Source organism: Gigantopelta aegis, chromosome 9, assembly GCF_016097555.1.
Source record: "Gigantopelta aegis isolate Gae_Host chromosome 9, Gae_host_genome, whole genome shotgun sequence".
Classification (NCBI taxonomy): Eukaryota; Metazoa; Mollusca; class Gastropoda; order Neomphalida; family Peltospiridae; genus Gigantopelta; species Gigantopelta aegis.
In genome coordinates this window covers 50116943-50129914 of record NC_054707.1, presented here as the reverse complement: position 1 = coordinate 50129914, position 12972 = coordinate 50116943, and the positions used below count along the sequence as shown (strand labels likewise).

The following is a 12972-nucleotide window of genomic DNA, read 5'->3' as shown; positions in this document are numbered from 1 at the left end:
GAAGCCTTGCAATTGAATATTACAAAGTCAATATGTGAACCACAACACGTCACAATCAGGAACTATCGTAGACACTGATGGGTGAACCTGTACTCGGAACTTAGTAACAATTAAAAATATATCTACTACATTATCATGATAAAAAATCAATGATTTGGATTTTTTAATTGTTGAAAATAATGTAACTATGAATGGTGGCGCCTTTCTAAACAAATGATATCATATTTCAAAAAGCAAAGAACCAGGCGCACACATAATCGCATTTTATGCATATATATTTTTGTATGACGTAAAAGTATTATTGTTTCTTTGCCAGGTACAAAACTTTCTGCTTCACTTTTGGCAAGGGATGCCAGAACATCTGGTTGACGTTTTGAATATTGATCTACTCTCTGACGTTATTGCTCTCTGTGATTCCATTCTCTATAAGGTACGTAATGTCGCAATTTGGCGTGTCCACGTCGCGGGCATTCATCATCATAATACATGTGGGAAATTGGTTTGTTTCTTCTCCATCTACAATTATAAAAATACTATTGACTTCTTGTCCTTGTTATCCTTTTAACTTAGTGTCTGAACCGTGACAGGATAGTAGCACGTAAATGCAGTTCACTATTTTTAACTGTCAAATTAATTCATTTAGCTTTTGTGACTCAAAGACAGTAGCTATTGTTTGTATATGTTTACTTGTCCTATTTAATTATAATAATATATGATATGTTATTAAATTGTTTTGTTCTAAAATATTGTTTAAAAGATTCAGAGGTATTCATAGTTCTGAAGGAAACCAAATTTTCACAAATCTAGAAATATCTTTTACTCCCGACAGGTGCTTATCGATGTGCTTATTCCGTCCTCTATCCAAGACCTACCTGACAGGTAAGTGTAACATCAAAGGTGCTGCTGATGTAGATAATTATGTTATATATGTATGGTTTAGTCAGCGGTAAATTACAACACCTCTGAACAGAGACAGTGGAATCTGATGAGCTGTAGGTAAGTTACAGAAACATGTTCTCGCCTGCTCTAGTCTGGGTATTAAAGAAACCGATATGACGTGAATTACTTTCATTATTTCATTACGTACACTGCATATTCATACTTTGTTTTCATGTAGGGCGGGACGTAGCCCAGTGGTAAAGCGCTCGCTCGATCTGCGGTCGGTCTTGGATTGATCCCCGTCGGTGGGCCCATTGGGCTATTTTTCGTTCCAGCCAGTGCACCACGACTGGTATATGAACGGTCGTGGTATGTACTACTCTGTGGGATGGTGCATATAAAAGATCCCTTGCTGCTAATCGAAAAGATTAGCCCATGAAGTGGCGACAGCGGGTTTACTCTCTCAATATCTGTGTGGTCCTTAACCATATGTCTGACGCCATATAACCGTAAATACACGGTGTTGAGTGCGTCGTTAAATAAAACATTTTCTTTGATTTGATGTATTTTTGTCGTTCCAACCAGTGCACCACAACTGGACAAAGGCCGTGTCTGTGGGAAAGTGCATATAAAAGATCCCTTGCTGCATTAGAAACATAATGTAGCTGGTTTCCTCTGATAACTACGAGTCAGAATTACCAAATGTTTGACTTTCAATAGCCGATGATTAATTAATCGATGTGCTCCGGTGGTGTCGTTAAACAAAACTAACTTTTTTTATTTGATGTAACGCGAACTATAGGTTTAGTAGTGAGTGGGTCGGTTTTGAGGGAGGGGTCATTGTTTATGAGTCAGCGGTAGGAGCAACGGGTGGGTTACCTATGGAGGGTACAACTATATTTGATTTGAAAAAAAATATATTTCAAGCAAGAATCTACGTTTTGGACAGAAATACTTTACTAAGTTGTAAAAGGACGAAGTACGTTTAAATCACGAACATACCTATATGTGTTTTGTTTCACTTTAAACAGTCATTGTTTCAATCAATTATAAATCTATATCGAACTAAGTATCAGAACAAATTCGATCTTTCACCAATGGCACTCATTAATGGCATGTATATTATTCCACAAATTATAAGAACATATAACATTGCTTTGTAAATTGAAATTGAATGAATGAATGAACGAATGTTTAACGACGCCCTAGCATGAAACATACATCGGCTATTGGGTGTCAAACCAAGTCAGATGCATATATAAAGTGATGATCAACATCAATATAAAAATACAAGAAAATTGTAACTAAGTCTAATTCGCATTTCTCGTTTCATGCTAACAGATGTATTATTAAATGCTATGCTTGATGTTTAGCCTAGGGTCGGATATTAGGGTCTTTGTGAAGAGGTTACCCGTTTGGTTGAAAAGCTCACTTGAAAACGTTCCCAAAAATCTTCACGACAGGAAACTGAAAGGTCTGTATAAGTCATTAACATGTGTAGTGTTTAACTGTGAACACATAGTCCATTCTTTCAAAACCTTTTAACTTTGTTCGATAATTCGGGTTTGTATTATATTTGTGGGTAAGATAGCTTTTTGGTACAAATTATTCCTTTTATTGCAGTTTCCTAAGAATGTGGTGTATACGTGACAGCTTAGTATGCGGAAGTGGGGGAGGGGAATGACAGAAAGTAAATTTGACCTGACCTCGTTTCAAAGGGAGCATCCAAGTTAAATATTTATTCATGCATTGAGATGTTTTAAACAAAACAAAAAAATACTACATTAGATTTTGTTCTCTTTGGAGTTAATGATGTTGCGACGTTATTTTGTTACATGTCATCTGTTTTATTATAATCGGGTGCTTCAAAAGATTTACATGTTACATTAGATTTTGTTCTTTTTGGAGTTAATGATGCTACGACGTTATTTTGTTACAGGTCATCTGTTTTATTATAATCGGGTGCTTCACAAGCTTTACATGTTACATTAGATTTTGTTCTCTTTGGAGTTAATGATGCTACGACGTTATTTTGTTACATGTCATCTGTTTTATTATAATCGGGTGCTTCAAAAGATTTACATGTTACATTAGATTTTGTTCTCTTTGGAGTTAATGATGCTACGACGTTATTTTGTTACATGTCATCTGTTTTATTATAATCGGGTGCTTCACAAGCTTTACATGTTACATTAGATTTTGTTCTCTTTGGAGTTAATGATGCTACGACGTTATTTTGTTACATGTCATCTGTTTTATTATAATCGGGTGCTTCAAAAGATTTACATGTTACATTAGATTTTGTTCTCTTTGGAGTTAATGATGCTACGACGTTATTTTGTTATTTTGTTACATGTCATCTGTTTTATTATAATCGGGTGCTTCACAAGCTTTACATGTTACATTAGATTTTGTTCTCTTTGGAGTTAATGATGCTACGACGTTATTTTGTTACATGTCATCTGTTTTATTATAATCGGGTGCTTCACAAGCTTTACATGTTACATTAGATTTTGTTCTCTTTGGAGTTAATGATGCTACGACGTTATTTTGTTACATGTCATCTGTTTTATTATAATCGGGTGCTTCACAAGCTTTACATGTTACATTAGATTTTGTTCTCTTTGGAGTTAATGATGCTACGACGTTATTTTGTTACATGTCATCTGTTTTATTATAATCGGGTGCTTCACAAGCTTTACATGTTACATTAGATTTTGTTCTCTTTGGAGTTAATGATGCTACGACGTTATTTTGTTACATGTCATCTGTTTTATTATAATCGGGTGCTTCACAAGCTTTACATGTTACATTAGATTTTGTTCTCTTTGGAGTTAATGATGCTACGACGTTATTTTGTTACATGTCATCTGTTTTATTATAATCGGGTGCTTCACAAGCTTTACATGTTACATTAGATTTTGTTCTCTTTGGAGTTAATGATGCTACGACGTTATTTTGTTACATGTCATCTGTTTTATTATAATCGGGTGCTTCACAAGCTTTACATGTTACATTAGATTTTGTTCTCTTTGGAGTTAATGATGCTACGACGTTATTTTGTTACATGTCATCTGTTTTATTATAATCGGGTGCTTCACAAGCTTTACATGTTACATTAGATTTTGTTCTCTTTGGAGTTAATGATGCTACGACGTTATTTTGTTACATGTCATCTGTTTTATTATAATCGGGTGCTTCACAAGCTTTACATGTTACATTAGATTTTGTTCTCTTTGGAGTTAATGATGCTACGACGTTATTTTGTTACATGTCATCTGTTTTATTATAATCGGGTGCTTCACAAGCTTTACATGTTACATTAGATTTTGTTCTCTTTGGAGTTAATGATGCTACGACGTTATTTTGTTACATGTCATCTGTTTTATTATAATCGGGTGCTTCACAAGCTTTACATGTTACATTAGATTTTGTTCTCTTTGGAGTTAATGATGCTACGACGTTATTTTGTTACATGTCATCTGTTTTATTATAATCGGGTGCTTCACAAGCTTTACATGTTACATTAGATTTTGTTCTCTTTGGAGTTAATGATGCTACGACGTTATTTTGTTACATGTCATCTGTTTTATTATAATCGGGTGCTTCACAAGCTTTACATGTTACATTAGATTTTGTTCTCTTTGGAGTTAATGATGCTAGCTTTTTGTTACGTTATTTTGTTACATGTCACATCGTTATTTTGTTACATTCATCTGTTTTATTATAATCGGGTGCTTCACAAGCTTTACATGTTACATTAGATTTTGTTCTCTTTGGAGTTAATGATGCTACGACGTTTTATTTTGCTTTACATGTCATCTGTTTTATTATAATCGGGTGCTTCACAAGCATTAGATTTTGTTCTCTTTGGAGTTAACATGTTACATTACATGTTTGTATCTCTTTGGAGTTAATGATGCTACGACGTTATTTTGTTACATGTCATCTGTTTTATTATGTCGGGTTTCACAAGCTTTACATGTTACATTAGATTTTGTTCTCTTTGGAGTTAATGATGCTACGACGTTATTTTGTTACATGTCATCTGTTTTATTATGCGGGTGCTTCACAAGCTTTACATGTTACATTAGATTTTGTTCTCTTTGGAGTTAATGATGCTACGACGTTATTTTGTTACATGTCATCTGTTTTATTATAATCGGGTGCTTCAAAAGATTTACATGTTACATTAGATTTTGTTCTCTTTGGAGTTAAAGATGCTACGACGTTATTTTGTTACATGTCATCTGTTTTATTATAATCGGGTGCTTCAAAAGATTTACATGTTACATTAGATTTTGTTCTCTTTGGAGTTAATGATGCTACGACGTTATTTTGTTACATGTCATCTGTTTTATTATAATCGGGTGCTTCACAAGCTTTACATGTTACATTAGATTTTGTTCTCTTTGGAGTTAAAGGGACATTCCTGAGTTTGCTGCATTGTAAGATGTTTCCGACTAATAAAATATTTCTACGATTAAACTTACATATTAAATATATTTTATTGTTTAGAATATCAGTGTCTGTATATTCAATGTGTTTCTGGCCGTCTTAATATTTGTAAGAAGCCCAAACTGGATTTTGTCTTCAAATAATTTCGTACGTACGAAAAAATATATTTTTGGAAATAAAATGAAATTTAACCTAGTACAAATAGTAGAACGATCAGAAACACGTTTAATATACAGACACTAATATTTTATGTAGTCGATAACATCTTAAAATCTGCAGCTAACTCAGGAATGTCCCTTTAATGATGCTACGAGTTTATTTTGTTACATGTCATCTGTTTTATTATACTCGGGTGCTTCAAAAGCTTTACATGTTCTGAATTTATTATTATTATTATTATTATTATTATTATTATTATTATTATTATTATTATTTATTTTATTTATTTATTTATTTATTTTTATGTTTTAGTTGCTCAAGGATTTATACAAAGTATTCTTCGACAGACGTCGTTCGTTCATCTCGCACAGGTAATAACTATCTATATACAGTGATCTTTAACACACGTCATTTGACCCCGCGTTCTAATCGTGGGAAAAGAATCCCGGGTATGGTCTACCTTGGAATTTTGAAGCAGACGATCCATGCTGATTGTTTTATTTATTATCGTCAGCGGTAAATAGTGTCCACGGGGAGTCAGATATGACGGGTACTGCTTGATAGGGGAAGCATGTAAATAATTCATTTATCACACTAAAGCAAACATTAATAGTTTATAAAACTGGATTTGGATATTGGTGTGAAATGCTATCATATATGATATTTGTTGGAACTATTTTTGAAAGCGGATGGATTGACATGGTGTTGGTATTACAGTTTACATTGTTACGTATATTTTGTATCTGAATAAACTGAATTATGTTGACATAACAACAAAAAGTTTAATATTTTAATAATATATTATTAGGGTGTTGGCTTGTCCATATCTCATTAATATGCAAATTTATGCATGACATCACCGGTTAACTAACTTGATAAAGGGTCCGCGGACTTTATGTACGAGTAGTAATCAGTTCTTTATACGGAGACTGCACAAGACACGTGATGGCATTTTATCAATGAAATTTGAACGACAAAACCGTAATACGTGGTCAGGGCCGTATCTCTCCACATTGCAGACTCGACTAGGCATTTGGCAAAATAGTGGTTGATTCAATGAATTATTACTTGGTGCTCGTCTATAGGAAGACAGCCACTCCCGATGAGATCCATTACAAATTTGATCATTCATTAACCGCGACAAAGAGGACTGCCACTCCCAGACTAGTTTACTAAATCAAAGGACAGAGCATATTGGAATAAGTACAGTTGTGATGACATGCACTCATGAATCACTGTCACAACATGTTTTGTGTTAAACACGATGCTCAAACACAGCGGGTTTACTACATAAAAACTGAATGAATGATAATACTTTTAAAAAATATTCTGATACTAATGTTTTTTTGTAATTATTTATAGACAGCCCAACAAGTACTACTTGATATGTGTTATTATTTATAAACAGCTCGTTTGGTACATCATGTTGTTGGTTATTATATCTAGACAACTATCGATATTTCATGTTATTGGTTATTATTTCTAGACAACTCGATCGATACAGAATGTTACTGGTTATTATTTCTAGACATCGTGCTATTGGTTATTATTTCTAGACATCATGTTATTGGTTATTATTTCTAGACAATTCTATCGATACAGAATGTTACTGGTTATTATTTCTAGACATGTTATTGGTTATTATTTCTAGACATCATGTTATTGGTTATTATTTCTGGACAACTCGATCGATACAGAATGTTACTGGTTATTATTTCTAGACATCATGTTATTGGTTATTATTTCTAGATATCATGCTATTGGTTATTATTTCTAGACATCATGTTATTGGTTATTATTTCTAGACAACTCGATCGATACAGAATGTTACTGGTTATTATTTCTAGACATCATGTTATTGGTTATTATTTCTTGACAGCTCGGTCGATGTTGCATGTTATAGGTTATTATTTCTAGACATCATGTTATTCTTACACACCCGTTTGTGAGAACACCATGCGTTATTTTTGGTAACACATAGTTGTTTACACACATACGTGTGTTAACAATTTCAAGACATACGACTGGCTGCTCCTAGGTGATGACCACGTCATCAATGCCATAGGTCCAATAAAAAAAACTAGCACGGTGGAAATCGATTACACTGTGACGTATAGTTAACCTGGCAATCATGTGTCTGTGACGCGTCAGTTAGCTACAAATGCAAAGGGTTGTAAATATTTTTTAGTCGATAAAGATGTTAAAATTTGTGTCCGTTAGATACCACTTATCTCACAACGAGTTGTTTTAAAATGTATCTAACGAGCCACTCATGTATTATTCTCTTTATATTTTTTTATAGACAGCTCGGTCGGTGTTACATGTTATTGGTTATTATTTTTAGACATAATGTTATTGATTATTGTTCATAGACGTCGTTACATGTTATAAGTTATTATTTCAAGACATGTTGGTTTTATTTTTATCGACATCTCGATCGGTATTGTATGTTTTTTTTGTTATTATGTACATAATGTATTACTATTTATAACCATCATGTTATTGGTTATTTTAAACACCTCGATCGGTGCTACATGTTATTCGTTGTTATTTCAGATAGCGTGGTCGGTACTGAATGTTATTGGTTGTTATTTCAGACAGCGCGGTCGGTACTACATGTTATTGGTTGTTATTTCAGATAGCGTGGTCGGTACTGAATGTTATTGCTTGTTATTTCAGACAGCGCGGGCGGTACTACATGATATTGGTTATTATTTCAGATAGCGTGGTCGGTACTGAATGTTATTGGTTGTTATTTCAGACACCTCGGTCGGTGCTACATGTTATTGGTTGTTATTTCAGACAGTGCGGTCGGTGCTTCATGTTATATAGGTTGTTATTTCAGACAGCGCGGTCGGTACTACATGTTATTGGTTGTTATTTCAGACAGCGCGGTCGGTACTACATGTTATTGGTTGTTATTTCAGACAGTGCGGTCGGTACTACATGTTATATGTTGTTATTTCAGACAGCGCAGTCCTTACTACATGTTATAGGTTGTTATTTCAGACAGTGCGGTCAGTACTACATGTTATTTGTTATTTCAGACAACGCGGTCGGTACTACATGTTTTTGGTTGTTATTTCTGACAGCGCGGTCGGTGTTACATGTTATTGATTGTTATATGGGACAGCGCGGTCGGTACTACATGTTATAGGTTGTTATTTCAGACAGCGCGGTCGGTACTACATGTTATAGGTTGTTATTTCAGACAGTGCGGTCGGTACTACATGTTATTGGTTGTTATTTTAGACAACGCGGTCGGTACTACATGTTATTGGTTGTTATTTCAGACAGTGCGGTCGGTACTACATGTTATAGGTTGTTATTTCAGACAGCGCAGTCCTTACTACATGTTATAGGTTGTTATTTCAAACAGCGCGGTCGGTACTACATGTTATTGGTTGTTATTTCAGACAGTGCGGTCTGTACTACATGTTATAGGTTGTTATTTCAAACAGCGCGGTCGGTACTACATGTTATTGGTTGTTATTTCAGACAGTGCGGTCTGTACTACATGTTATAGGTTGTTATTTCAAACAGCGCGGTCGGTACTACATGTTATAGGTTGTTATTTCAGACAGCGCGGTCGGTACTGCAGAGTAATGAAAACGTTTCTCAGATGATTGAGGATCTGGCTGACGTGGACTTTGAAGAAATATGTAACCAAGCTGGATATGTGGAACCTGAACATGCGCAGATAAAGAAAGAAGTCATATTTGAGTGTCAGTGTTCGTACATATATTATCTATGCTTTGTTTATAACCCCACCTCTTTCTCTCTGTTTGTATCTCTTTCTCACTTTCTGTCTCTTTCCATTCCTCCTCGCTCTCGCTCTCTCTCTCTCTCTCTCTCTCTCTCTCTCTCTCTCTCTCTCTCTCTCTCTCTCTCTCTCTCTCTCTCTCTCTCTCTCTCTCTCTCTCTCTCTCTCTCTCTGTCTCTGTCTCTCTGTCTTTGTCTCTTTTTTTCTCCCTATCTCATCTGTGTTAAACATAAAACGTATAAATTTATATTGTGTAATTGTGTAAACATCATCAATATAAAAATAAATTTAAGAGAAACGTTATATAGTAGGTAATGGCATACATGTTAGGGAAAATTATTTCGAGTAAATCAATGTTTATCGTTGGAATTTTGTTTTTAATTAAAAAAAAAATTGATTGATTGTTTTGGAATTGGTTAAAAATGTTGTTCTATTAGATCAGTGCAAATTTAATTTTCAGATTTTGATGAACTGCAGCAACTGCTAGGAAAACAAGCACCAGTTGAGGCATATACAGAGTGGGTGGATAACATTATAGACAAGTGTGTGCTGCAGGTAGGAATATACGGAGTGGGTGGATAACATTATAGACAAGTGTGTGCTACAGGTAGGAATATACGGAGTGGGTGGATAACATTATAGACAAGTGTGTGCTGCAGGTACGAATATGCAGAGTGGGTGGATAACATTATAGACAAGTGTGTGCTGCAGGTACGAATATGCAGAGTGGGTGGATAACATTATAGAAAAGTGTGTGCTGCAGGTACGAATATACAGAGTGGGTGGATAGCATAGACAAGTGTGTGCTGCAGGTACGAATATGCAGAGTGGGTGGATAACATAGACAAGTGTGTGCTGCAGGTACGAATATGCAGAGTGGGTGGATAACATAGACAAGTGTGTGCTGCAGGTACGAATATGCAGAGTGGGTGGATAACATAGACAAGTGTGTGCTGCAGGTACGAATATGCAGAGTGGGTGGATAACATAGACAAGTGTGTGCTGCAGGTACGAATATGCAGAGTGGGTGGATAACATAGACAAGTGTGTGCTGCAGGTACGAATATGCAGAGTGGGTGGATAACATAGACAAGTGTGTGCTGCAGGTACGAATATACAGAGTGGGTGGATAACACAGACAAGTGTGTGTTGCAGGTACGAATATACAGAGTGGGTGGATAACATAGACAAGTGTGTGCTGCAGGTACGAATATACAGAGTGGGTGGATAACATAGACAAGTGTGTGCTGCAGGTACGAATATACGGAAAGAAAGAAAGACATGTTTTATTTAACGACGCACTCAACACATTTTATTTACGGTTATATGGCGTCAGACATATGGTTAAGAACCACACAGATTTTGAGAGGAAACCCGCTGTCGCCACTACATGGGCTACTTTTTCCGATTAGCAGCAAGGGATCTTTTATTTGCGCTTCCCACAGGCAGGATAGCATAAACCATGGCCTTTATTGAACCAGTTATGGATCACTGGTCGGTGCAAGTGGTTTACACCTACCCATTGAGCCTTACGGAGCACTCACTCAGGGTTTGGAGTCGGTATCTGGATTAAAAATCCCATGCTTCGACTGGGATCCGAACCCAGTACCTACCAGCCTGTAGACCGATGGCCTAACCACGACGCCGGTAGACAAATGTGTGCTACAGGTACGAATATACAGAGTGGGTGGATAACATTATACAGAATGGGTAGATAATATTATAAAGTGTGTGCCACAGGTACGAATATACAGAATGGGTAGATAATATTATAAAGTGTGTGCCGCAGGTACGAATATACAGAATGGGTAGATAATATTATAAAGTGTGTGCCGCAGGTACGAATATACAGAATGGGTAGATAATATTATAAAGTGTGTGCCGCAGGTACGAATATACAGAGTGGGTGGATAACATTATAGGCCAAAGTTAAAAGTTAAAAGTTTATTTTGTTTAAAGACACCACTAAAACACATTGATTGATTAATCATCGGCTATTGGATTTCAAACATTTGCTAATTCTGACATTATAGCCCTTGATATCAAAGGCCGTGGTATGTGCTATCCTGTCTACTAATAGAAAAATGTTGCGTTTCCTCTCAAAGACTATAAGTCAAAATTACCAAATGTTTGACATCCAATAGCCGATGATTAATAAATCAATGTGCTCTAGTGGTATCGTTAAACAAAATAAACTTTAACTTTTTTGTATCTATAAGTGGGAACATAACTAATATATCGTAATGTCTTCTATAACCTACCTACCCACGCCATTTCCCCTCTCTCTCTCTCTCTCTCTCTCTCTCTCTCTCTCTCTCTCTCTCTCTCTCTCTCTCTCTCTCTCTCTCTATTCATCTATTCATCTATCTATCAATCAACTTTAAATATTACATAATTACTACATGACAAAGCTTTCCCAGCAGCTTAAAACTGTTTCAAACAATAGGTAACCTTCCGACTGTTAGCAGGTTTCTACTCTACCCTGGTGTCACACTCGCTGTCATGAAGGTGTGTAGTTCAAAGACCATCACTTGGTGGAATTCATGCCAAACACGAAAGTCACTCGTGAGAGGATTGTTATGACTAATTGTTTATAAATCGAAACAAATTCGAACGACATGGACATTTCACTGGAATCATATTTATTGGGGTGTCTATTACAATTTTTCGTGTTGGGGTGTCGTTAAACATTCATTCATTCATTCATTCATTCCATTACAATTTAAAATTTAACCTATAACAGTTTGCTGAAGTTATCAATTCTGTCAAATCCAATTTTTGGCTAATCCGATGTGTTTCTGGTCGTCTAGTTGTTTGTAATAACTCAAAATGCATTTTATTAGGATACAGAAAATGTATCTACCTCGAAAACTAGGGCCAATGGTTTTAACTTGACTTTATCGAAGTTTACATAAATATTTAGGTCCTCTCCTACAGATTTATCACAAGTGTAACAAATAAGTAGCAGAATGAGGTTTTAAACTCACTGTTACCTGTGTCCAAGAAACACGAGGAAATATTCATATCTGAAATTTAAGCTGATTTTACCAAATCATGCGTCACGTTTTCTGCTCACATTATGGGTTGCATGCAGAACAAAAATAATGTTTAAAACAATTATTAAATATTAAACAATTTGTTTGAAAAGTTAAAAAGTAAACCCAAGCTGAATACTTAGAATACAATATTATGTTATCATTGTGCTTGCTTTTTTCTTCTTTTTTTTCATTTTTTTAAAACATACATAACAGTTCAGTCCTTACTTTATCTACGATCCAGCATCAACACACTAAATCCAGAAAGAATTTCGGTCTAATGTTCCAATAAATCAGAAACAGTTTACAGTTGCTGTAGTCTACGACAAAAAAAAGTTAAAAGTAACGTCTAAACCTTTATGACGACGTTATAATGCTGTGACTTCTAACCTCTGGCGCGTGTGTGTGGGGGGGGGGGGGGGGGGGGGGTAGTGGTCAAAACAATATGACTGATTTCAATCGTATCCTATCCCATCCATGTACTGTTGAGTGTAAGAAAACCGGTCTAGCGAGTGATCGCAAGTGGTTCGTCTCTTGGACATGTCTCCAATGTGTATGACATGGTATAGATCATATTTGGAGCACCCATGTAAAGACATCTGATTGGTTTCTCCGTGGTAATGACCTAGATGATAAAGCGAAACTTTCCACTGATATTTACACTACTAAAACCGACTA

The 12972-nt window shown here is 35.6% G+C and overlaps 1 protein-coding gene across 1 annotated transcript in view; it reads left to right on the top strand.

The window, feature by feature from the left end:
- LOC121381620 (DNA-binding protein RFX6-like) overlaps window positions 1-12972 on the top strand; it is a 45214-nt gene that overhangs the window by 24756 nt on the left and 7486 nt on the right. Inside the window, exons 9-14 of the mRNA XM_041510955.1 lie at window positions 317-430; window positions 830-879; window positions 2253-2353; window positions 5809-5867; window positions 9077-9221; window positions 9720-9814. Of these exons, the coding sequence (XP_041366889.1) occupies window positions 317-430; window positions 830-879; window positions 2253-2353; window positions 5809-5867; window positions 9077-9221; window positions 9720-9814 (564 nt within the window). The remainder of the gene's footprint in view (window positions 1-316; window positions 431-829; window positions 880-2252; window positions 2354-5808; window positions 5868-9076; window positions 9222-9719; window positions 9815-12972) is intronic.